At 43.4% G+C, this 27210-nt stretch overlaps 1 protein-coding gene across 4 annotated transcripts in view; it reads left to right on the top strand.

Annotated features, from left to right (window-relative positions):
- CHCHD3 (coiled-coil-helix-coiled-coil-helix domain containing 3) overlaps window positions 1-24610 on the top strand; it is a 124348-nt gene extending 99738 nt beyond the window's left edge. For all 4 annotated transcript variants that reach the window (XM_088165992.1, XM_088165990.1, XM_088165991.1 and 1 more), the window contains 3 exons: window positions 217-287; window positions 18827-18962; window positions 23936-24610. In XM_088165992.1, the coding sequence (XP_088022118.1) occupies window positions 217-287; window positions 18827-18962; window positions 23936-23962 (234 nt within the window). In that variant the 3' untranslated portion in view covers window positions 23963-24610. The remainder of the gene's footprint in view (window positions 1-216; window positions 288-18826; window positions 18963-23935) is intronic.
- The last annotated feature ends 2600 nt before the right edge of the window (window positions 24611-27210 follow it).

The raw sequence follows: 27210 nt of genomic DNA, 5'->3' as shown, positions 1-27210 counted from the left end.
CCAAGGCCATTTCTTTTGCATAATCAAGACACACTTATTGAAAACAAACACCTCCAAAAAAAAGTGATTTCTGAAACTTTATCATTTTCTGGTTAGGTTTGAGGGGTTTTTTGAAACGACTTAAATCCAAAATCCTCAGCTTTATTGACTAGATATTAGCATACTTGTAAACAATACTAACTGAAATCTGTATTTATTCTGTTTTTTTTCTTCCAGAGTGCCCAGTTCTACAAAGTCACCACGGAGCAATACCAAAAAGCTGCTGATGAAGTCTCATCTCGGTTCAAGTGAGTCCCTTCTGTTTTTTCCTGGCAGCTGGAGGAGTTTCTTACCACATTAAAATGCACAATAATTCCCCTTTCTTCCCTCACAAATCCTATCAGTCCCTCTGGTTATAAAGGAGGGAATTTGGGACAATTTGGAGCCAATGTGTAGGAACCACAAGGTGCAGAGAAATGGGATTCACTCTTAGTATACATTTATTATATCAATTATATCAATTTATAGTTGATCTAAATGATATCAATTTATAGTTGATAAGAAGCATGAAATATTCTAAAAATAAATTCCCTTTCTCTGATGGAGCACCAAAAATGGGATTGCAGCTTTGCATCACAGTCACACCATGGGAAGGATTTAAATGAGGAATTTCACTCTGCCCTCCACAGTGAAGGTCAAATTAAATAATTTTTATTAGTCCTGAAGAAGGGGGAAGTGAAGATGTGGTAATTGATGGATCAAAGTGACAGTGACCCTTAGCCTTGGACCTTCCCTTTGGGCTGCTCCATCCCTCAGGCTCCACGTTCCATTTGTCATTTTAGTGAGGACACAGAACTTTTTACAACCTCCATTCTCTCCTCTAACCAAGAAATGCTGCAGAAAATGAATTATTCTGCCACGGGTTTTGTAGCTTTGTGGAGGGATTTTCTTCTGGTTTGTGTTGTTTTGTTTTGATTTTGGATGAGCAGGAAGAGAAAAGTCCTTTCTGAGCTGCTGATAATGATAGAAATAAAATTTTAAAGTAGAAGAAAAACTCATTTTATCTCTTAACAGCGTGAATTGTTGAATATTCTCTGGTGTATATATATGAATTTTGTAATGTTTAATGGTGCAGAGTATACTGAGCTCTAAATTCATCTGTCCCTTAAACAAGAGGGACAGGATGACCATTGATCAAGGTCTGATTGAAGCATAATTTGGAAGGTTTTCCATCATGTCTGGAAATCCAGGAAGGTTGGGATCAAATTCCCACCTGCCTCTCTCCTTCCTCTGTTACAGTGGGATAATTTCAGCTTTCTAAATCCAATGATTTCCTCATTTCACATGCATTATTCCCAAGGAAGGTTTTATTGGGAATTCAAGTTTTGCTGAAGGGGCTCTGGGTGGGTTTAGTGGGCAGAGGTGGGAGATGGGTTTGGGATTGGGTTTTTCCTCCTGATACATAAAGGATTTCCTAAGTAAATCAAATACTTGGGGTTCCTTTTTGTGCACAAATGGAGCTGATTGATAGAGCAGTCCTGAGCATCAGAGAAATTTAAGAAAACCATTTTATAAAGTGCAGAAATCAAGGAATATTTGCTGAGGAGCATTTGGATGGGGAATCACATTCCTAACATTTGATGGGATTGGATTTTTCTTAATTTTCTAAAAAATAAAAGTATACATTGAAATCATCCATTTGACTGGTCTGTAATAGCAGTGCTGCAATTACTGTGCTGCTTTTGCACTTGAAACCAGATTTCCTAAAAATTATTTGGAATTTTTACATCAGTGGATCCAGTATTGGTCCACTGCCTTCCAAGAAAACAAAAGGAGAAAAAAAAAATCAAAAAAAAATCAGGAAATAAAATTGCCTGAAATATGCACATAAATTGTGGCAGATTTGATGAAAGGCCTGAAATACCAATATCACTTTACAATTTAAAGGTTTTTTTTTTTTTTTTTTCACCTTACATAAAACCCTTTTAAACACCGTGTCTTTTTTATTGAAGGTTTCAATGCAGGGGATGTTATTTTATCAGTGCCTCTTTTATGAAACTTGATGGATAAATGAGGAATGATTTAGTGAGACCTAAAGATGCTCTTTTGGTGGCACGGGCACTTCTCATGTGCAGTTTAATTGCACGTGAGGATTGAGAGGACAGAGGCTCCAGTGGTGTTTAAAGAGTTGTTTAATTGGCTGTAAAAGAAGAATTAAATAAGGTTGAGCTGCTAAATTTTGTTAATGCATAAAGCCATGTGCTGCCTGTGATTGCAGGTTCCAAGTGCAAGATTAATGGATCTAATTGTGGTGTTATTAGCAAATAGTCTGACTTTATTTTAGGCATGTCTAGAATTAGGTACCCAGTTTTAATGATGTAACTTGAATTTTTTCCACTTTTTAAGCTGCATCCTTTCCAAGAACCAAGAAGTGGATGGTGTTATTATATGTTAAATATTTCCTGGATTTTCCTTCCTCCATTTAATCCCTGAAATTACATCAGCTGTGGCTTCATCAGTCTTTAGGGATAATTAAACCCCATTAAAAAGGGGAAAAATACAAATATCCCACATGGGTTTGGATCAGAGACCTGGCAGGTCTTGTGTCTGCAGTTCCTATTGCTGCCTGCATTAAAGTGATATTCCAAATATCCATGAGGAATGTTTTATCTCCACGAAGGCCCTGATTCACATTGATCAAATTGGGAATTATCAAATGCTTCATCTCTTTACGAGCCTAATTCCCATTGATCAAATCCTAAATGAGCAGGTTCAGGCAGTTCCTGCAGTCCCCAAATCACATTAAAACAACATTACAGGGCCATGCTGCCCCTCCTAAAGCTGGAATTATCTTCCCACAGTTACATTATAACCCCAATTATTCCATTATGAAGATGGCTCCGTTAGAATGAGGAGTTTACACAAGAAAAGAAGAATGCAACCTCACAGGAAGAGCTGGGCTTTGGGCAAGGATTTGAACTTTTCTTAATCAAATTCTCCCTTTGTTTTGTGGGTTTTTCCTTTAATTTGGAGGGTTGGGAGTGGGAAATTCAGCAGCTGCAGCAGTGACATTTTATTCCCCCGTGGTGTCTCGAGCCAAGTGACATCTTCATTATTCATTTAAGAAGCAGAGAGGGCAAAGGCAGCCTGAAAAAAATGTTTTTATATTTGGTGGGTTTTGATTTCTGGTGGTTATATTTAGAATTCATAGCTGTGCATTAGTGCATTTTCCTCAATATTCTGCCATTCCTCTCGTGGACAACGTGGAATTGCTTCTTGCTGCTGGGATTTTTTTGGGGAAAAACTGAATCCTCAGCCATCCAGGCTGATGGAATCCCCAAATCCTCCTGGGGGATTGACTGAGCAGTTTGTGGTGAGGTTTCCCCCAATAATGGAATTAATTCCCCAAAGTTTGCTGGGACACTGACAGTTGTAATCCAGAGCATCCTTTGCATCATCTGGGTGTTTATTCTGAATCACAGATTTAGGGGGGGATTTATCCCTTTATTATGAATCTTTTAGACATGAATCTCTCCATCAATTCCCATAGAATGAATGGGAATAAATGACAAATCATCAGTATCTTACCTTCCTTTAATTAGGATTTCTCTATCACAAAACCTGGGTCGTTAATATTTACTGAAAATAAAATTATAATCAGAAAATCACGAAGTGACTTGGGCTGGAAAGGACCTTAAGGATCATCCAGTTCCACCCCCTGCCATGGACACCTCCCCCATGAAGTTCTGTTTGATGCTGAGCTGTGAATATTTGAAATATTCACAATATTTCCTGCGTGTTCTGACTGATGTTGCTGTGAACTGTGAAGCTGAGAAGAACTGTAATGAAACCACAGTCAATTAATAACAGCAACACTTCAATATTCAGACATAATTGTCTCACAAAGCAGTGGTGCCAATTCTCTGGACACTGAGGGGGAAAAAAAAAAAGCAGGGTAGAAAGAAAATCAGCTTTTTATTGATGACTTTGGACCGAGTCCAGGGAAGTGTGGCTTTATTTCCCTGTCCTCGTTACCCTTCTGATGTTGGGGCACATATGGTGACTTTGGAAGGGCTCTGTAAATTAAGAATATTGATAGTTCCTTAATGCAAATATCTTCAGTCACCATCGTGCTGCACTGACATACCTCTGTAACACAGAAATCTGTGTTGCAGGCAAAGAATTTCTGCTTTATTTCTCCTTGTGCAAACCCCCACATCTCCAGTTTGTGGAAATAACATCATTGATTCCCAAAGTGCTTTGGGTTGAAAGGACCTTCAAGCTCATCCCATTCACCCCCTCCATGGGCAGGGACATCTTCCCTACACCGAGTTACTCCAGCCCCTCCAACCTGGCCCTGAATTAAAAGGAGCTGCTTTTAAAACCTAAAGTTAAAATTACAAATTACCAGTTACTTGTGAATACCACATACTGTTTTTGTAATAATAGAAAATAGGAAGCTACAAAAAATCCTGCAGGCTTTGTGCCTTTAATAAGATTTTTTTGCTTAGGCAAGGGCAGTGAGCTCTGCACAGAAACCTCCTGAATTAATGTTTTCTTTTACAAATACAGCAAATATAGGTGGTGTTTTGTCAGGAGAGAACCATTGCAGCGTTGTCTGCCCTGCTGACATTGTTGCTGGTGATATCCTGGATTTTTTTGTCGTGTTCTGTGTGGGGATGATGATCCCAAGTTACTCCTGACGTGCCTTAGAGAGGTGTGAGCTGTTTGTAAGTGATGCTGGGAATTAAAGAATCAAACACCATAGCTCAGCTCAGCCACTCAGCTTTTCTTAGCACCAGAGGTACCCAAAGCTTTTATTTCTCTTTCTGCTCTTGCACCTCTTCACACACAGCTGTGCTGCCACCAGGAGAGTTTTGTGAAGTGCTCCAAGCAGAGGTGTGTGATCCCAAACACATTTCAGTGCACAGGCCAAGTGTAGGTGCAGTTTTCCAGCCTGGCAGTGATGCTGTCACCCCTCTTAGCTTGAAACCAGCCCAGACTCTGAGTGCACAGATGCTTCAGGTGGGGAGAGACTTTAATAAATCCTTCCAGCCTCTTGTTTATCCTGCACATGCCAAAGCTTTTTCCTTTTGAATAAACTCTTCTCTTTGCTCAGTTCAGTCAGTCAGGGCTTGGCCTGGGGCTCACCTGCAGGAGCAGAGCTCACTCAGGAAATCTGCTGGACTTTTCTGCTGCTTTGTACAAGGGGTTGTGCTTTGACCCAGGGGCTTGAAAAAATCCTCCAAGTTCCAATTTAAAGAGGGGACTTGGGTGGGCAGCAGTTCCCCTGTCTCAGGTGTTCTGCACCTATAAGCAAATAAAGAGAATTCTTTGGCTGTTCTCCCTTGGAATCTCAGAATTCCCTAAAGCCACTTTTCAGTGTGTTTACCTATGACTGTCACTGCAGATGTGACAATTTTGGGTTTCCCTGCAGCCACACAGGTATTTTAACTTTGTTCCTTTGATCAGTGCAGTCCATTAGGAGTGCTGGATGAAACATGAATTGTGCATTTGGAGCTGGATGCAGATTCCTTTGGAACAAACTGGGAGCAGGGGAGCCTGGTGGAATATCTGTGTGTTTGTCTTTCACTGAGAATCTGTGCATGGGGATGTGCTTTCATTGAAATCTTTGATGTGAAATTTAAATGTGCTTGTTTGCTCAGGAAACAGGATTGAAGCTCTGACTGTGGTTTTTTTGAGAGTTACATTAACTTTTAAAATCCATTATTCAAAATTTAGATAGCACATTAATAAAGAGGCCGAGTCAATTCTTTCCATGCTTGGCATAATCTTATTTTTTTTCCCCTTTCTAGAAATCGTGGATACATTCATTAAATCTTCCCTCAGGCTATCCCCAGTTTTTCCCACAGTGAGATCCTTTACTCTCTGTAATGGAGAAAGCAATCTTGAAATTAATGTTTGTAAAGCACCGAGTCAGGAGTAGGAATTTTTTTTTTTTCTTTTCTATGAATTAATACATAAAATAAAATATTTTCCGGGAGAGGGGACAGATGGAACAGGATAATTATTGTAGGATATTGTTGTGGGGGATAACTGTGTGGGATTGAGTGGGATAACTGTGGGATATTGTGGGATAACTGTAGGATATTGTGGGATAACTATGTAGGAAAATTTGCTTGTAGGAGGGGAGTTGGAACTGGATGAACTTGATGATCTTTAAGGTCTTTTCCAAGCTGAACCATTCTGTGATTTTATGATCTGCAGATCCTTTCCCTGTTCTGAAGGTCTTTTTCTGTTCAGGGTGGATGTGTTGGGAAATGTGTTCAGCTGCTTTTCTCCATTTGCTTACAGAGGAACACAATTTTAAAAACCTCTCTGTGAAAGCAGTGAGTGAAACTCAGCCTCTACACCTCAGTGGCCTCCAGTGCAACTGGTTCTGATTCTCCTTTGGAGTGCTGGGGACCAGCCCAGTGCTGGGACATTCCCTGGATGCCCTTTTGGGGACAATCCCTGGATGCCCTTTTTGGGGACAATCCCTGGCTGTGGATTTGGGAGCTGCTCCTCCTCCTGTGTCTGGCATTCCAGGCTCTGCCAGGGGACATCTGGCTGCCTCCTCCCTCCTCCAGGTTGATCCCAAACAAGGAATAAAAGCCTATTGTTTTAATGCCTTATCCTTTGTTGGGATTTCCTCCAAACAAGAGTTGCTGATTTCCCAATTACAGCATTAAAGCTGGGAGGTTAAATCCCACAGCAGCTCCTTTTTATTATTAATTTGTTCTGTACTTCCTAATCTTTTGTGGCTGAGATTGGCAAATACCTTTTCTGAGGATGTTTTTAATGAGGCCAAGCCATCTGTGGGAGCAAATCCTACAAATCTCACTTGGGAGCCTCCAGCACAGACCTCCCTTTGGGGAAGGGAGAATGCTTCCCAGAGCTGCTGGTGGGATTTTTTTTTAAGAAGAATTCACCTGTTCCTGGTAGAGGGTGGAGAATGAATTACCAATTCTCTCTAAATGTTACCACATGACATGTGGTTCCCCTCTTTTTTTTTTAATCTCCTTTCAAGTAGTTTTGGAAAATCAGGGAAAAAAATTTAAAAATACAGTACAGCCATTCTGCTTAGACTGCACATGAGGGAAATCACAGTTTAAAGGCAAAGTGGGCAGTAAATATTTGGGGAAATAATCTCAAATTTTGGGTTTTGTTGCAAAAAAAGGCCGTCAGACTCAGAAAAGAAGGTTTGTAAAATGAGTATTTAGGTCTCTTATAAAGTGGTTAAATCATAGGATCACAGAATGTTTGGGTTGGAGGGGACTTTAAAGGACATCCAGTGTCACTCCTGCCTTGTAGGGACAATTCCCACTGTCCCAGGTACTCCAAGCCCCAATGTCCAACTTTTCCTTGGACATTCCAGGGATCCAGGGGCAGCCACAGCTGCTCTGGCAATCCCAGCCCAGCCAGCAATTCCTAATTCCCAAGATCCCATCCATCCCTGTCCTCTGGCAGTGGAAGCCATTCCCTGTGTCCTGTCCCTTGTCCCCAGTCCCTCTCCAGCTCTTCTGGAGCCCCTTCAGGCCCTGAAAAATACAAATTAGAACAGATCAGGACCCCCTTCTCCTCCTTCAGAGGTTGTGGGTGCCACTGCAATAAGTTTTATTAATTCTGTCAGATTTTCAGTTCAGTGCCTGAATATAAAACCTCTCAGTGCCAAAGCTCTCTGCTAAGAGGAATAACTGAAATACTGAAAATTTCCTCTTCTAACTGCAGCTCCTTGAACACGACCCACGTTTTCCTAGGATCTTTATCTTGTGCATGAAAATTCCCATCGTAGCACAATGCACATTTTTCAAGCTGGAAGGGGAATAATTTCATGTTGCACGGAAAGAAATGAGAAAAGCAGTTATTCCTTTCAAACTTCCCTTGCCACTTAACGTGGCTCCCACTTCCAAAGCCATTTAGGAGCTCCATTAAACCCTTGGGTTTGCTCCTGTGCATGCATTAGGAGCAGAGCTGGGGTAATATGGAACAGATTTGCTGTATCATGGACACATTTATGAAGATTGATAACAGCCAGGGCTCGGTGTTAACTTTTATTTTCAAACAGGCTGCAGGAGAAACTGCCTGGTATTGCTTTGAGGTTTTTGATTTATGAAAAGGTTGCTGCATGAAAAAGACATCCTCATAAAGCAGTTCTGCTGGCAGGAGCATTATAAAGTAGGGTTGTGAGTAAAGCAAACAATAACTAACTGTAATTATGTTCATTATTGTATTTTTTGAGTTGCCTGTACCTTTTGGGGGGAGGGTTTTGCATTTATTCCCTCTTCAGCTTTTAGGTGGACTCACCTTTGCCACAGAGTGGGAAAATGCTGCTGGTTTCAAGTGGCAGCACCCCCAAAAAAGGCCTTTTCTGTTTGTATGGGATGAAAGAGGTCACTGAAATCATACCTGCTTGCACAAGTGATGCCAGGAGGAGGAGGAGAAAGAAAGGTCTCTGGTTAAAAATGCTGTTTCTGTTACAATTCCCATCACTGATACATTTTCCCCTAAATTATGACTGTTCTATGAGGGTTATTTCAGACTGTTGCATTTAAGCCCCTTGAAAACAAACCCAAAAATCCCAACGTGATGGCAAAGATCACCAAGTTTCAGAATTATTTTCCTTCTCTCAGCCTGGCTCCATCCTTTGTTACAAGATGAGCCTGAGCAGCAGCAAACTGAATTCTTCACTCAGCAGCAATTAACAGAAACCTTTAGTGAGAACCAATTGAAATCAAGGGGCACGACCTAAGTGGGAAAAATGTGAGTGGTTAATCTAAAGTTTGTCAAACTTGAGCTGCTTTAATTTAAAAGCATCCCTTTACCAAACTACCTGAGGACTTTGTGACAAGAAATAGGAGCTTGAAAATCATCTGTGCTGGGGTTATAAAACACAAGAATGACTTTTTGGAGCAGAGTGAAGTTCTGTTAAATCAGGCAGTTTCTAATTAATGCTGCCAGCACTTGGTGGAGGTGAGGAGGGACCTCTGAAAGGTTTTTGTGAGCTGGAACTGGGATTTTCCATCAGGACTCAAACTGCTCCCCTGGTGCCCTCACACATCCAGGGAATGGTTTGGGTTGGAAGAGACATTCCAGACCATCCAGTGCCACCCCTGCCATGGCAGGGATACCTCCCACTGTCCCAGGGTGCTCCAAACCCCAGTGTCCAGCCTGGCCTTGGACATTCCAGGGATCCAGGGGCAGCCACAGCTGCTCTGGCAATTCCAGCCCAGCCAGGAATTCCTAATTCCCAAGATCCCACCCCAAGCTCCCCTTTCCCAGTCTGAAGCCATTCCCTGTGTCCCGTCCCTTGTCCCCAGTCCCTCTCCAGCTCTCCTGGAGCCCCTTTATTCCCTGGAATGTTCTGGAAGCTCTCCCTGGCTCCTTCCCTTCTCCAGGTGAGCACCCCCAGCTCTCCCAGGTTCTCCAGCACTGGGAGCATCTTTGTTCTGAGCCTGAGGGAAACACCCACCAACAGGCAGTGAAAAATTACTTCAAAACTTGAAAAAATAATTAAAATAATGAGAATAATGAAAAAATGGGAATGTTGGCATTTACAGCTCAGCCCTCCAGCTCCACTTCCTCACCTGATCCTGGGGAGAGGAACATTTTCCTTCCTCTGCCACAAAGGGTGTTGAGGGCATTGTGTTTTAATGGTTCTGTAACACATTGTGCATCACATTAAGGCTAAGATGTATTAGAGCAAGGTCCAGTAACCAGTGGTTATCAGCACGTTCTCAGTGGGATTATTGCTCTTTGTTGCAGTTGATGACATTTGATTGTTGCTGCAGCCCAGCCAATTCTGTTTTATGAAAAGAGGGGCTCGGCCTCATCCCAATCCAAGACTTGTGGAATCACACGTGGCCTTTGTTGCTTAGCAGAGTGAATCCCAGCCTGTTTTCTTAAATAACTTCATGGCCAGATGAAAAATTGGCATTTATTCTGCTGTCTCTTAAGATTACAACCTTCAGTTCCCTCCAGTAATCGTCACCCACGGGAGCGGCGAGGCTTGAAGTGTTTAACTGGTGATTGCTTTTTCTGGACGCTGCTCCTGCCCATAATATCTTTTATTTTTGTGGTCAGTTAACAGGATTTTTGGGGCCTTTTATAGCTGAGGAGAATAGTTGAATGTATATTGCTCTGGAGAGTAATATTTGGATAATAATGTGCCACGAGTTAGTGTCTTGTGGTGCTTTGTGTTGAGTGGTGTAGTTGACCTTTGCTAGAGAGGAGAAAAGTGTCTGCTTGTTAGAACATATTATTTAGCATCTTTAGAAAGGCAAAACTGGTTGCTTTTGGGTTTTTGGTTTTGTTTTTTTTTTTTTTTAGTGTGAGGTTCAGTGAAGATTTTATCACCACAGTTTGGGGATGATGGTGTGATGTCAGGCCTTTACTTGTAGCTCTTAGGAAAGAAGTGGCAGTAATAAATCCAGAATGTGCTTTGCTGTCTGGATTTGGTTTATGCTGCTCATTTGAGTCTGTCTGTATTTTTTTTGTGTGTGTGTCTGTGTGCTTTACACACACAGTGATGTAAAGTTACTGTGGAAAACTTAATGCAGGGGCAGGAATAACAGTAAAATGGATCATTTAAGTGGATAAAACTCTGTCTTTTTTGCCACCTTCATATAGAAGCAGGTTTCAAATAGTTGAATTAATTTTTCCTTTAAAAATTAGAAATATCAAGGTTTAATCTATCATGTAATGGTAATTAATATATCCAAGGAGTCCTGCAACTGGCATCACCACTTCTATGAGAAATACCAGCAAAGCATCAATTCAATCTCCCAGAGCCTGGATCTGCCTTTCCATGAGCTGGAACTGGAGCTGAGCAGAGCCTTGATTCCTTTAATTCCCTAAACCTTCAGAAACCTCCTCCAAATTCCTTATTAGGAGTGAATAGTAAGGAATTCTATCACATGGTGTTGTTTGCAGTGATGATCCTTGACTTGTGTTCTCCTGAACAACCCAAGTGGAATCTTGCCAGTCTTCATTAAATAATTCTTTTTTGGGTGAGTAAGGCTGAGCTGGAGTGATACCACATGCAAGCTCTAAAAATAATCTGTGATCTGGGTTTCCATGATGAGCTTTGGAAGGCAAATGTTGGTTTGCTGATCATGTAATCATGGAATTGGAGGGGTTGGCTCCATTCATCAGACTCTGGAGCTGGGAAGAATTTGGATTTTATCCTTAACAGTGGTGGGACAGCCTTGGCTATATCTGGGATCATTCTTTGTCTCTGAGCTCAAAATTATGGAGCTGGATTTGATCTGTGCAAAGCCAAGAAGTATTTCTCTCTATATTTCTATATATAACATTTAGGTACTACAAAATATTCCACAGAGATAAAACTGCTCCTCCTTGAGTTCCTTCTAATTAAAGCCTGCAGTTGCTAAATTATCTTTCCTACTTTGTAGCAGCATCCATGCCCCTGTTAGAAGGAATTTGTATCATTGCCATCCATGTGATTGTTTATTTTAGTATCCTGCTATTCACTAAAAACTGTCCCTTAAGCTAAAAAGGAAAGTGCATCCTAAAATTGGGTGATTCCAACACTCTGCTCCCCTTGCAGCTGCAGGAAGCAGCTGTGGGAGAGGGACATTTGTGCATTTAATGGTGCTGTGCTTTGGGTTTTAGGAGGGTTTTTCTTCTATTTTTAGAGGAGAGGGGAATTTTATAAACAAGTAGTGGTTTGGGATAATGCAAGTCAGTTTTTGTCAATTAAAATACAAGTATTCAAACTCTTTTTGTCTGTCAGGGTGGATGGGAATCCTGTCTTCATTTGACGGTTTGCTCCTTGAGATATTTGGAATTTAGGCACAGCAAGTCAGGTCAGAGTGTCCTGAGCTGGGAGTGGGTTTTTAGGGAATACTGTAAAAATGAGGGATGTGTTCAGTGATACCATTTTGCCTTCAAACAAGTGATGGTGTGGGGCTTTCCTGAGCCAAATCTGGCTTGTAATCTCTTCATGGGCATCTCACACCTTCCTGTGTAATTATTTTTGAACCTAAATGTGCTTTTGATAACCTCAGTATCCTCTGATAGTGAGTCCCAGCTTTTCATTAGCTGTTCTTTGGGAAAGGTTTGGATTCTTTCTTCATTGTGAACCCACCACTAGGAAACCTGTCTGGCTGCCCCTGTCCTGTAATCTTTGATCATTTCATCCTGTAATTCATTGATAATTGAGATTCAGCCCTTGCAGTTGTTCCTTCTCTGGGCTGAAGAGATCTCATCCTTATGTGGTGTCCTGAGGACCTCAAGATTTTCCTTGGCAACCAATTCATCCAACAAATTAGGATTCACAACCTTTTTCCTGATCCTCATCCTATTGTCTTCCTCTTAAGTCCTTGCCCAAGAAAGGCTTTAAGGATGTGAATAATTTTCCACGTGCAAATGTGGAATTTCTCAATCCTGGAAAGGTTTGGGTTGCAAGGGACCTGAAAGCCCATCCAGATCCACGCCCTGCCATGGGCAGGGACACCTCCCACTGTCCCAGACTTCTCCAAGCCCCATCCTTGGACTTGGACACTTCCAGGGATCCAGGGACAGCCACAGCTTCTCTGGGAATTCCATCCCAGTCCCTCCCAGCCAGGAATTCCTAATTCCCAAGATCCTGTCCTTCCATGCTTTGTCCCAAGTCCCTCTCCAGCACCTTACAGTTCTGCTTGTATTTACCTATTTTGCCAGGTTTAAGGTCATGATTTCTCTCTGATAGCCTCAGAGAATCTCTTCTCTCCCTGTGTGCACTAAATGAATTCTTACAACACAAGGAAATTGTTTCCACTTTGCTTTTCCAAGTGGCTGCTCCAATATCCAGCCAGCATTCCAGGTGTTTTACCAGGTGGGAAACACTCTCCAAGTTAAAGATCCAGCCCTCTAGAAAGGTCAGTAGGACTTTGTGACAGTCATCCCTGTAAAACCAGGATTTTGTCAACATGTTGAACTTGATTTGGTGCTCCCCAGACATAATTAAATGTCTCTCTTCATGCAGTGGGTGTGTGTGAATGTGCTGCAATCTTTTCTCCTTCTCTTCTCTTCTCTTCTCTTCTCTTCTCTTCTCTTCTCTTCTCTTCTCTTCTCTTCTCTTCTCTTCTCTTCTCTTCTCTTCTCTTCTCTTCTCTTCTCTTCTCTTCTCTTCTCTTCTCTTCTTCTCTTCTCTTCTCTTCTCTCTCCTCTTCTTTCTCTTCTCTCCTCCCCTTTCCCTTTTCCTTTTCCTTTCCCTTTCCCTTTCCCTTTCCCTTTCCCTTTCCCTTTCCCTTTCCCTTTCCCTTTCCCTTTCCCTTTCCCTTTCCCTTTCTCCTCTCTCTCTCTTTTTCTCCTCTCCTCTCCATTCCTAATTCCAAAGGCCAGAATGTTTGAAATGGATCTTTATTTGCTTTTGACAAGGCTGGGTAAGAGATAAAATAAATGAGAGGATGACAAACGTTTCCTTGTGATTTTGGGGGTGCTGGGGTTTTTGGAGAAAGGATATAAAAATAACACGGGGAAGATTAACACTGGACTTGATTATGAGTTGCATTCCAACTTTTAAGTCATTTATTTAGTATTACTCTGTAGATTTTACATTCTCAGTTGCAGAGCAGAAACCACCGTGGTTCTCCTGCAGCATTTGAGCAGAGATTCGTTAGGAAAACTCTTTTCTTTTACACCTTTTGGAGAAGTGACACTCTACATTGGAGTGTAAATAAAAGCAAGAACCAACTCTACAGTGCTTGATCTTTTGCTGGCAGCACTTCCCACGCACTGATTGTGAGGGCTGTGTGTGGGCACAGCTTGATTAGGGACCAGCATTTGTAGCTATTCTGCAATCAGATCTGTGCTGTTCCCTCCAAACCATTCGGAGAAGAACGGAACCGTTTGGTTTTGTGCCTCACACGTTTCGAGTCATCACCTCCTGCATGTGCGAAGAGAAGCTTTAAAAATAGCTTAATATAAAGAGTAAATTAATGGAAAAACTAAAAATAATGGTGCAGCAATGAGGACCTGCATTACCATATATGCCCTTTTGTCTTTTTCCCCCCCTGGGTTGTGTTTTACAACTATTTTCTGTGCTACAAACCCATCCTGTGGATTCACTGCTGGAAGAGGCTTTTTTGGGTGAGGTAACATTAAAAAAAGAAGAATCCTCTCACCAGCAGTTTTTTTGGGTGGTGATGGAGAGCACAAGTGCCTTGCTGCTGTTTCAGAGGTGTCCTTCACACTTCAGCCTTTCCCTCAGGGCCTCCTGAGCTGAGCTCACGTTCCTCTTGCTGCCTCCCTATGCAAAATCCCTCCAGTGTGGCCTTTCCTGTCCATCTGCTCAGTTAAATCCATCCCTTCTCAGGCTACCAACATTCATTTTACTTTTTTTTTTTTTTCTCCTCCTGGCCAAAATCTTGCCCTGACTGTGTCTGATGAAAGGAGCACTGCAGATTCTTTTCTACCCCAAATTCACATCATCCCCTTTCATCCTGGCTTCCTCATCAGTGTTTTCCAGGAAAATCACACATCTTCACTTGCCCAGCCCTGCATGTCCCATTTCTGCTTCCCTGCTATTTCCAGTTCCCTGCTGACTTCTCTCTGAAGCATTTATGACTCCACCCATCACTCATCCCCTTTCCAAACTTCCCAGAGAAGCTGTGGCTGCCCCTGGATCCCTGGAAGTGTCCAAGGCCAGCTTGGACAAGGCTTGGAGCAGCCTGGGACAGTGGAAGTGTCCCTGCCTATGGATGGGGTGACACTGGGTGAGCTTTAAGGTCCCTTCCAACCCAAACCATTCCATGATTCCATGAAACACGTTTTGCTCTTTTTCAGAAGGAATTTCTGCTGGATACAGACAATGGTAATTGATTAAATTTTCACAAATCCTTCTGAAACCCCTCTTGGCTTTTCATAAAGCACTTGGAAACACTTAAGCTGTTACACACTTCATGGGCTGCCCACCACGAGGGTTTGTGGAATGCCTCAGTTTCCTTTTGTTTCACCATATGTTTGCATCCATTTGTTCTTCTTTATCTTTGTGTTTATTCCGAGAACACTGAGAAAAGAAACATCCTCCTTTTTATTTTATTTTATTTTGTTTTGTTTTGTTTATTTTGCATTCTGGCTCCTCTCCTCCATCAGTAGGACTAAATAAAACAGGTCAGAGCATCCTCTCCAACACCCTCCCGTGCTGCTGCTCTGGGGCTCGGTGGGATCACGTTCATTTGTAGGGTTTTATTTTGGATTTAAGACTTCCCTGGACTTGCCCAGCACAGCCCCAGGCTGGGAACCACCCCCAGTTTGTGGTTGGGATGTGCTGAGCTGCTCTGTGGAGGAGGCACAGCAAGATTTGATCTTGAGAAAAGCTGCAGGTTGGGCTTGGACACAGAGGATCACTCTGCTCTGTTTTATTCAGTACTTCACAAGTAGCCAAGGGTTACACAAATAAAATCAGCTGCCTTTGAAAGGTGTCAGCACTTTAATGAGGAATTAAATTAAACCCTGGGTACTCCTGCCCATCTCATGGCACTATTTTTACCTCACACTCTGCTTTTTTCTTGCTACTTTTTTCCCCATATTTTATGACAATTGCCTGAAGTCCTGATCTGGGAGGGGATTATTCCAGATACCTGCACAGCTGGAAACTCATCAGCCATTCAGATTCCTTCAGTGAGAGTGTCAGTTTTAGCACGAAGCTCGCAAAGCTCACCGTGGTGATTTCAAATTTCCTCTTTAGTAGACATTTTGTTTGAATGCCATGAAGGGGCTCCTCTCCCCAAGCCCCCAGGAGCACAATAAGCTATGCTCTTTGAGAGAGCCCAGATGACTACAAAGTTCCCTTCATTAAATTTTCTTTTCATGCTTTAGCATCGAATATTTCTTTTTAAGGCTCTCTCTCCCGTTTCCTTTTGTGTTTTCATCCTATTACCTTTATGAGGTTGTGATGCATCAGCTCGCTGGAAAAGGTGGGTGCACAGCTCCTTCACAGGTTTATTCCAGCACTGAAAGATTATTCTGGCATGGGAGGTGCTTCAGGAGCAGCTGGAGAAGGGAAAGCAGATCAAGGAATTGCAAACTTAATAAAAACACTCTGTTCCTCGTGTGCCATGTGCTGCTGCTCATATTTGACTGTGCTGAGAAAAGCATTGCAGATTTTGGGTGTGTTGGTTCTGTGAAGTTCTGGAGTTGCTCTGAGTGGAGCTGGAGATCTGTCAGCATTCCCTGGCATTCCTGCTGCACTCCCATGGTTTGTGGTTTTCCTTCAGTTTAGTTGGGAAATCCCTGAGCAATTAAATAAATTTGATGTAGGACACAATCTCCTTTACTTTACAGGGACAGATAGTGATGGGACGAGGGGCAAGAGGTTTCAACTCAAAGAGGGGGGATTTAAATGGGATTTAGATGGGATATTGGAAAGGAGTTCCTGGCTGGGAGGGTGGGGAGGGACTGGAATGGAATTCCCAGAGAAGCTGTGGCTGAATCCCTGGAAGTGTCCAGGGTTGGATTGGGGTTTGGAGCACCCTGGGACAGTGGAAGTGTCCCTGCCCAAGGCAGGGGTGGCACTGGGTGGGTTTTCAGGTCCCTTGCAACCCAAACCATTCCATGATACTCTGGTGACACTTTTCCTGTCACATGTCCCAAAATACAGATCTCTCTCAGGACATGGGATAGTTGAGGAAAGGGACCTCCTGCTCTGAGGATCTCCTGGCCCTGCCTGGGACCAGACCAGCTTGTTTTATCCACTCAGGCATTTAAAACATCCACATTTCCCAATAGATTCCACATAATTGCTGGGTTTGCAATTCACCTTTTTTTAAAAGGGCAAATTTTTAAAGTTTTTAAAATTTTTAAAATTTTACCTTTACTTATGAGCTTTTCCCTCAGTCATACCCCACAGACCCTTAAATGCTTCTGCAAAATGACCTTTATTCGTGGAACCACAGAATGATTTGGGTTGGAAGGACCTTAAAGGACATTCAGATCCAACCCTGCCATGGCAGGGACACCTTCCACTGTCCCAAGGTGCTCCAAACCCCAACCTGGCCTTGGACATCCCAGGGATCCAGGGGCAGCCACAGCTGCTCTGGGAATTCCATCCCAGTCAGGAATTCCTTCCCAAGATCCCATTTAATTATTAATTGACGTAATCATATCCATTTCAGGAAGTTCTCTGTTGAGATATTTCATTCCCCTTTGGAGGAGTTTCCTTGCTGTTGTTTCTGCCCATCCATCTGTGAGTCCTGTGATCCATCCCTGCCAGAATTCAATGGGAAACCCTTCAGAGGGGTTCCCATAAAGGACAATGGAACCTCCTTTCCCAACAGGAGATCCTGCAGCCCGTGCTTTATGGCCCTCTAATGCCAGGCAGGAATTTTCATTTATTGCTTTCCCAAAGGTGCCAACAGAGCATTAGGGGAATGGAACAAGCACAGCTGATCAATACAGAGACAGTGCTCACCTTCAGATTAATCCAAGAAATGGACTTGGTTGACTTGAAGGAAGTGGCTTTGTTCTCATTGCCCTGCAGTGCCTGGAAAGTTTTCAAAACTCCCCCCTGCAAAGTCAGAGTGTGAAAACAAATCACTGAGGAGCAGGAGATGATGTGTCTCACAGGGCTCCCATATGGTTGGCAATGTATAGAGTCCCTCAGAACATTGAAATAAGGAATAAAAGCTGGATTTTGGTCACTGATGGCATGGCTCTGGGGAAAAAACCTCCAATTCAAAAGCTCTTTATCATGGGTTAGAGAGTCCCCCCATTGAAATGGCTGTAAATACATTGACAGAATTTATGCAGTGATGCTGGAGCAGCCCATTCCTTTCTCTCTTCACCTGTATATAAGAAGTCACTTTAAAATCACTTGTGAATAAAGACACAGCAAGATTTTCTGTGGGTATTTTTTATTAATTCAGGCTCTCTTGTATTGCTTTATTAATTCACACCAGGGGTTTGGGCATTTTAATCGATCTCAGGTTTAGCTGGACCTAAATCCTCCCTGCTGGGAGATGTCTCCAGAGAATCTCTCTGCTATTTCTGATGTTCCCTGTCCCAGTGCAGACCTTGCCATCCTCCCTCCATGTGCAGCAGTTTGTGGTTGCACATTTTGATGCCTGGCACGCCTTTGAAGCACGTGCTGATCTCAGCACAGGGGGGATTAAGGGAAAATCCTCTTCCAGAAGAGTGCAGAAGTTTGAACTTGGAGATCATAAAGTGTGAAAACACCTGGGACTGCATTTAAATTCTGGTTTAGATTTCACAGATGCAGGGTAATGAATGAAAGGAGAAAGAGATGTTTTATATAGGTACATACTGTAAAATCAAGGTGACTTAACATTTCCTTTTTTTAGCACGACACCTTCAGTGATTATCAAGAAATCAAGTCCCTGGAGGAGCAGGGTTTGTGCTTCGTGTGTCATTTCCCTGCTGGAAGAAAATAGATCTGCCTTGGCCAATCAGCAAAATGAGAATCAGAATTACAGAGTGGGTTGGGTTGGGTTGGAAGGGATCTTAAGAATCACCCAGTTCCAACCCCATTTCCATGGGCAGGGACACTTCCACCATCCCAGGGTGCTCCAAGCCCTGCCCAACCCAGCCCTGGACACTTCCAGGGATGGGGCAGCCCTGGGCAAACAGTGCCAGGGACTCACCACCCTCACAGGGAAGAATTCTTTCCTCTGGAATGTCCAAGGCCAGGTTGGACAGGGCTTGAAGCAGTAGAAATTTCTACAGGGCTGGGATAGTAGAAATTGTGGAAGGAGGTGGAACTGGATGGGCTTTAAACTTCCAACCCAAACCAATTCAATAATAATAATAATATAATATAAGATTTTTGTCTTTCCTGAGATGTTTTTTAGAAGGAAACACTGAAGCTTGTTCTCTGTTCCCACAGGAGATATGAATCCCACCCCATCTGTGGGGAGCTGCAGGATAAAATCCTCCAGTGCTACCGGGAACACGCCCAGGAGACCCTGAGCTGCTCTGCCCTGGCCAGCCAGTACCTGCACTGTGTCAATCATGCCAAACAGGTGACATTCTGGAGCTGTTCTCACTGAAAAATCAGGGAATGATGAGCAGGGGAATTTCCAATCAGTCCTTCCTCCATGTCTAAGCATTTCCCAGTGTGTTCCCAGAGCTCTGTGGAGACCACTCAGGGTTGATTTAAATGCTCAGGTTTCCATCTCTTCCCCTGGGAAGTTGTTGTTTAGTGTAGGAGCTCTTGCTGTTGGCAGATGTTTTCTGTTATCTACAGTTTTAGCAGTAAAACAAAGGGATTAAAATACCTGGTATCTCTGCCATAAATAGGAGAAACTGATGGATATCTCAAATTATATTGGTCACCACTTGGAATTCTTCATTTCTTCTGTCTTGTGTTATGCAAGGCTCTAAAACTGTCCCTTATCTGCTCTTGCCTTCCTCTCTTCCAGTTTTGTAGGGTATGGATGTCACTGCCAATTAAAATCTTTATGCTTTATTAGTACAACATGAAGGAAAACGACAGTAACATGTAAATCATTAAATTAAAAGAAGCTACAATTTCTCAGCTTTACTCTTTTTCATCAGCTTGCCTCTTTCAAATTCAGAAATGCATATATTGACCTCAACTGTGTTCTTAAACAAACCAAGAACTGTGCTCACAGCCCACGTGCAGGATGTGTAAAAAGTGCTTAAATCAGTCTGTTGATCTTTATTTCTGCCCAAATCTGTGAGTTAATATTTGAGCATGTGAGGACAACCCATCTTTATGTGATAGTGGAGACCTGGAGAGCAGGGCTGGTGTTTGATCATGGTAATCACCTTCCCTGGGTTTGACTCTGCCTGGGCAGAAAATCCCTGAGACTTTGGCTCTGTTCTTTCTTCGTGACCTTTTGTTTTAAAATGCTGCAGCCTCGAGCTGATGTTCCCAAAGATCTGCTGGAATTAACACTGCTCGTTGTTCCTCGGTCCCTGAGAGCTCCCTGTCCCTTCAAATTCACTTCCTTTAATAAATCTTTTATTGATATTTGTTGTTCCAGCCCTGGAAGTGTCCAAGGCCAGGCTGGGCAGGGCTGGGAGCAGCTGGGACAGTGGGAGATGTCCCTGCCCATGGCACTGGATGGGCTTTAAGGTCCCTTCCCACCCAAACCTTTCTGTGATTCTGTGATTTCTCCTCCTGCCCGTTTCACAATGCTCCAATCTCCTTTTTTAGGAGAAGTCCAGTCCATAACATGAGAATCACAGACTCATGAAGATTCTTAAAACCACCCAGTCCTGCTGTTCCCCAGTTCAGCCAAGGCCACCACTGACCCTGTCCCCAAATGCCACATCCACACAGGAATGGGGACTCCACCCCTGCCCTGGCTGGACAAGCCTTTGAGTGAAGAAATTTTCCACGATATCCAACCTAAACCTCCCCTGGTGCAACTTGAGGCCATTTCCTCTTGTTCTGTCATTTGTTACCCTGTTTTGGTTTGTTCTGTAGTGGATTTCCCCATGGCCCTGCAGCATCTGCAGCACTAATTTACTGTATGTATAATTTTTTATTATTTTTTAAAGGACCCAGAAAAAAAATGGATTAATTACTTAGACATGTTTAAAAGCTCTAACTCGAGTTTGTATCTGATAGGAATTTCTTCAGAAGACTCTGATGAGGATGAATTAATTCATGTTCAGAAGGTGCAGGAAAAGCAAATTGCATAAATATGAGCATTAGGTTTTTGAACCCTTTTAAACACCTTTTTTTTTTTGTTGAAGATCTTCATCCAAGCCTGTCAAGTAGTTAAAAGTGTTTCCTAAATGTTTCTTATTCTGTTTCACACATGCTTCAAGATGAGAATTCTGAGAGGTTTCTCTCATGATAACAGAGAAGGAGAAGCCTTTTATGATGGAAATATTTGCAAGCAGGAGCAATTGTTTTTCATAATCAACACCAGCCCATCCTCCACATGCTGCAGCTGTAATTGTAATTATTTTTACTCACTGTTTGCCCACAAGTCCAGACAGTTATTTGGAAATAATTCCTAAACACTGCTATAAAATCACTTCAAAATTACCTTCTCTGTGAGCTTGGTTGGGAGCCAGAGGAGGGGGGATAAATGGCAGATTCAGAAATGAAAAAGTTAACTGACACTGGCTACAAGAAACAAAGGAAGAAGAAAATTTGCTAGAGGGAATAGAGCAAGATATTGAAAAGCAAATAAGTGAACTAATCCGATTTCCTGGCGGTGAGTCTGGGCACTTGTGCTCGGGCTGAGCACACTCTGTGCTTTTCATAAATTGAATTTATTGACTCCTCTTTCTTTCCTATCTTGCTTATAATTATCTCCCCCTCTCTTCTGTGTGCTCCTTATTTCTCATGCTGTCTGTAATCTCATGTCTCTATCTGTCCTTTTCTCCCCTCCTTAGAAAAGCCCTGAGAGTTGTTAATTCAGAGGGGTTTGACACATCCTTGTATCTTCCCTTGAAATCTCTTCCCAAAGTCATGAGAAGCTGGGGAGATAAATTAAACTCTGTTATTAATGTTTGCATGTTATGATAATGATAATGCCAGTAATGGAGAGGAAAACTTAACCTAATGGAGCCATTAAGGGGAAGATATTTGGATTGTGTGTGGCATGTATTTGTGCTGCCACTGCTGCAATAACTCCAGCCAGAGCATCCGTGGCTTTTTAATCCTTTTTCCTGGTTTTCCAGCCATGGAGATGGACAATAGCTGTTAAAATATACATTTGGGGTTTTTTTTCCTCGATTTTTCCCCCACCCTGGCCTACAAGAAATTCTGATTCTTACATAAAAACACAACTAGTCCGTGGTTTTACAAATCTGTGCAATAATTTCCTGTTAAGGCATTGAATTCCAGAAGGATTCAGGTCTCTTCAGGTAGGTGAGGTTTAAGAATACTTAAAATAACAATACCAGCAGCTGCTAGTGCCTGGCTGCAAAATGTTATCCTTCAGCCTTGTAATCACTATTTTTATTTGTTGGATCAAGTGGGTCCTTAATTATGAATCCTAAATAGAATAAAACCAGGATTTTAGCCTCATCCTCCAGTATTTTTTACTTGATACCAATTTCCAGTCAAAGTAAAAAATATATGGAATTTGTATCTGGAAACATTGAATTGAAATGCAACAAAAAGACCTCATCATTTAATACTGCCCTCATTGAAGGAAGTTTATTATGGACCAGCTTACCTCCATGGGGTTATGTAAAAAAAAAAATGAATAGAAAGGAAAATATTTTAAATGCATTCACTAGAAGAAACACTAAAAAACCCCAAAATGTAGATAAAACCAAAGCAAGGCTTGGAACACCCCCATTTGTCTGAAGGTGAAATTTTGTGGGCAGAAATATGGATATGATGAACAAATGTCTGCAATTTCTTTCCTTAGGAAACTAAACAAAAGTAGCCCATTTTTTTTTCTCAGATCCCTTGGGAATTTCCTGTCTTAACCTATGCAGTGTTAAATCAACATAATATTAATATTCAGCCCAGAGATGGCTTGGAGTGAGTCTGGAATTCCTCAGCAAAAAAGAATTTTCCAGGTAGAGGAGCCTTCCTGAGCTTTCCAGAAATCTCCATGGGGCTGCCATGGATTGGAGGTTTTGGTAACAGATGAAACTTGCCCAGTTTTTTGTTTGTAAGTGCACCCAAGGAACACAAAACTGACTCCTTTTATAAATTCCATCGGCCTCTTCTTCTCCTCTGTGGATTCTGGAGGCTTTTGTGGGCACAGGGACCTGTTTGTGTGGATGCCTTGGAGAAGTTTAAAGTCAGAATTGTTAAGGTTGGAAAATACCTCCAGGATCGTGGAGTCCAAGCATTCCCAGCACTGCCCAGGCCACCACTGACCATGTCCCCAAGTGCCACTTCCACACTTTAAAGGACTTTTCAATCCCTCCAGGAATGGGGACTCCACCCCTGCCCCCTGGGCAGCTGTGCCAGGCTGGACAATCCTTTTGGGAAAAGACATTTTTTTTCCCCAAAATCCAATCCAAGTGCAGCTCTTAACCCTTGCAGGAACTGGGTGGAATAGCACAGTTTGCCAGGTTTTTTTTTTAGGAATAATATGAGAATTTGGTTGAAGCCAAACCTGACGTGGTTGAAATTCCCTTTATTGTTAATTATCCCTAATTTCCATGACTCTGACAGTGCAGTCCAGATTTCCAAGCTGTGTAATGTTGCTCAGACACCTGAATCAGCTGTTTGGAGGTCACCTGTAAGATTTCAAGGTTTAAATTTGGGTTTGTTCCTGACATAAAGCCTCAGAATTATCAAATCCCTTCCTGCCATTTTTTTGCAAGGAAAGTCACAATTAGTGCTTATTCATTTGATGAGTTTTGTAGGCAAGAAAAATTGGGTTGGAAGGGGCCTTAAAGATCATCTCTGCCATGGGCAGGGACAGCTCCCACTATCCCAGCTTGCTCCAAGCCCTGTCCAAACTGGCTTGGAACATTTCCAGGGACAGGAAACCTGGTTTAGTGACAAGAATGAAATGATTTTTAGGGTCCTTTCCAACTCAAACCATTCCATGATCACGAAGCCCAAGATGAGTACAACATGTTCAGGCTGTTGGGGTTTTGATTCTGACTCAGAGGCCAGGAAGGAGCCAGGTGAGGGATGCTCTGTGTTGGAGGTTTTCAGGATATTTTCCCTCAATAATTTAATTGCTGGGAGTGAGATTTTTCTTATTGTAAGGTCAGGTTTTAATTTCCTTTAATAGCCACAGTACTAAAGCCATGATAGCACGAAGGGAGATGAAAATGGATCATTAATGAGACTCTTCAGGCCTCCAAACCAATGCCTTGTTGAGTCCTCAGATTGTATAATTCTGCTTCTGTGACTTGTCTCTGCCATGATGTGTTTATCAACAATGTGTCTTCTTCTGTATTCTTATTTTAAAAACTTGCAGATCATAGGAAGGAGTTGTAGCCAAACTGTAGGGGCTGTCTGGGATAACTTGGAGTTACTAAAATATGTGTTTGTCCCTCTCTCTTCCCTCCCCTCTGATCGTTTTTGCAGCAGAGAATGCTTGGGAGAGGAGGATAAAGGCATTGTCCAAATCAAGCACAAGACCATCAACTAATTTCAGCAGAAGAGTTGTTTTTTTTTTCTCCCCAACAACGATCTGGCAGCCCATTTGCAGGGCAGCCCAATAAAGAGAAGTGGAAGAGCCATTTGAAGGGCAGCATCCTCAATCAGAGTCCTGGATCTTTTTCCATCCAGCTCGCCCATCCCAGGCTGATGTTCTGCATTCTCAGAGCCCACTAACTGCTGATTGAAGGAAGGGAAAGAAAAGAACCTTTCTCTGGCCTCAGAGAGGGGAAATATCCTTCAAATGCTGCTGTTTCACTGTAGAATCTCCTCTCTAGCTCCTCTCTGGCAGAGGCAGGGGAGTTTAACCCTTGCAGTGCCAGGATGTGGCTGTTCCTCGGGAGCAGCCGCTGGTCCCGGTGCCAGAGTTCTCCTCACACTGTAGAATGGTAAATTGTGCTTTAACTTATTTCCCAAATGACCTGGCTTGATGAAGTGTCTCTCTGCAGGCCTTCTGCTGGAATGATGTTTGTGATCCAGCACTTTGGGTGCTCCATGGCCTTTATTTCCATGGGATGGTTCTGTTGTGCTCCTCGCTCGTATCAAGTCCTGACGAGAATGCCTCGCTCTGTACCAACAATAAATCTTATTTTATGCACAAGATTGATGCTGCAGTCTGTCTCCCTTCCCACTCCTCGGGGGTGGATGGTGTTCCCTCTGCTGTGTCAATCATGCTTTCCCAGCAGATGTTGTTGCTGAAGCTTTCAAGCACAGACTTTGCTGCACAAGCAGCCCCGGTGTCAGGAACGGGGTTTGGATTGAGCTGTTTTCCATCACAGCCACCTAAAAGGATCCCACGTGATGGGAGTGTTGTGATTTATTCCAGCACCACTTCCCTCCTTGGGAAATGCTTGTGAATGGAGCTCCACAAGCCCCTGTTGCCTGAAGAGGTTGTGGGTTCTCCATCTCAGGCCAGGTTGGAAGGGGCTTGGAGCAGCCTGGGATGGTGGAGGGAGTCCCTGCCCATGGGAGGGGGTTGGAATGACACGGTCTTAAGGCCCCTTCCCCCCCCCCCAAACCATTCTGGGATTCTGTGAAAGAGCAAAAACACACCAAAAATCCCAAAACCAGCTTTGTGCAAGCACCCAGTTTCCTTTAATTCTTTTTCTTCAGGTAAAAAGTGCCACCCTCCTTGTCCCAAGCAATCTTAGAAGGGACTTTTTACACAATAGTGAAAGTAATGATGTCAAATGAGCAGCGAGTCTGGAGCCTTCTGCTGTTTATTTACCTGTTCTCCCTCTCTAATTGGCTGTGTTTGAACCTCATCCTACTGAACAACTGCGGGTGCACCTGTGGATCTCATTTATTATTCATCCACAATATTACCAGTGACTTTCCTAATTACCAAGATGCTTTGTGAGCACTGTTTAATTAAGGAATTTTTTTTTAATGTTACCCAGAGAAGCTGGGATTTTTTTTTTTTTTTTTTTTTTTACATGCCAAGCAACTGTAATGTTGGTGGGAGGGGAGGATCCTGGAGTTCAACATCAGGTGCCAGGTAAACTGCTCGGGAGAAACAACAGGGACATAAGCACCGTGTTTACACGGTGACTTGCTGCAGTGTTTACAAATCAGCTAACTCACAAATCCTTCTCTCTAATGTTCTCTTTTGTAACTGAGAGCCAAGGAGTTGGCAGAGCCAGCCTTGCCAGACTCAGAATTGGCAGCGAAACACAGCATAGAGGAAAAGCAGACGTTTTTCAGGCCAGATGATGCTGTAAAATCAGGGGAAGAGCTGTGTCGGGAAGGAAGGTCTCTGTTACTGCCAAATGTTTATTGGTTTCTCATCCTGACAGCCTTGAGCAATGAGAGTCAGCCTTGCCTGCTTTGTTCCAACTGTGTTTGAGGTGTTGTGTTCTTTAAACATCTTCTGTGGCATCAGGGGTGGCATCTGCAGCCTGTGTGGCTTGGGCTTGGGGGAGGCTGGTGGCAGCAGCAGGGTAAGGACTTGAAAAGTGACTTCAGAACTGTCCCTGGTGTGGAAAACCTTTCCTTTTAAAGCAGAGCAGGAATTCTGGATAATTCTGGTGTTTCACCAACCCCCTCTGCTTCTGCCACCTCTGCATTTGTGTGCCTGCATCCCTGTCCTGCTGTAGGTCTTTGATTTCTTCCTTCTCCCCACTTGCTGGTGTGGCTGCTGAAATCTTAAAATCTTGGAAACCCCCTTTCCTGGGGTTTTTTTAAGTATACAAAACCTATGGAGAAGTTTCCATCCCAATCATGATTTAATGATTCTGTGACCTTTTTCAGCACCTGCAGTTCCCAAACCAACACCAGCTGTTGGTGACAGCAGGAACTGCTGGGACAGAGCAAGGCCAGCCTCCCTCACAAGCAGCAGGGACAGAGAGAGTGGAGAAGTGCCAGGAATTTTGTCCAGGGTGTCAAATGTGATTTTCAGGACCCAGAAATCATCATTTGTCCTGTGCCAGGTGACAGCACACTGTCCATGGTCAGTCATGTTCCAGATAAAAGCAGACAAGGATTTCGATTTGGGTGCAAACAGCTGCAGGTGTGGATTTTGTGACCTGCCCCGTCCCTAATTTGTGATGGTTTGTGTTGAGCTGACACTTCTGGGCGCTGGCTAAGACACAAGAGAGGATGTGGGAGGAGAGAGCAGAAGAGGGTGAGGTCCTGCAGCCAGGAGAGCCCTTCCTGTGCTCAGCCTCTCCCAGCTCTTCCCACAAAACCCTCCGGGGGTCATGGCCAGCATCAGTGACACCACTCACGCTCCTGCTTTCCAGCAGTGACTCCCTGAGGAGCTGGGGGCTGTTGGCACTGTCACAGCAGAGCTCAGGACAGCAGTGAGTGACCCCCAGAGCCCAGGGCAGGATTCAGGGGGAGCCTGGCAAGGCAGTGAAGCCTGGCGAGGTGAGGCACGGTGGCTGGGATGCTGCTGGTGGGTTCTGCTGGTGAACACCCTGCTGCTTTCAGCTCTGTGTGGGCTCTGTCACCTCTGTCACCTCCCTGGCTGCTCTCAGAAGTGTCAAACAGGGCCTGGGAGCATCTCTGGTTTGATCCTCAGTGTTCAGCAGCCAAGGAACTGCAGCAGCATCTGCCCCTCCCTGGGGAAGAGGGACAGGACCTGAGCTTGGCCGTGGTGGGAGGGGGACCTGGGTGTTCAGGTCCTTGAGAGGAGCAGCAAAATTCCAGGAGAACGTGGGGCACGGAGCCAGGGCTCCTCTGCAAGAATGTCAGCTCCATGT

The sequence above is a fragment of the Sturnus vulgaris genome, chromosome 5, assembly GCF_052056855.1.
Source record: "Sturnus vulgaris isolate bStuVul1 chromosome 5, bStuVul1.hap1, whole genome shotgun sequence".
NCBI lineage: Eukaryota > Metazoa > Chordata > Aves > Passeriformes > Sturnidae > Sturnus > Sturnus vulgaris.
The sequence above is the reverse complement of the archived record's forward strand: the minus strand, read 5'-3'. Positions and strand labels throughout refer to the sequence as shown.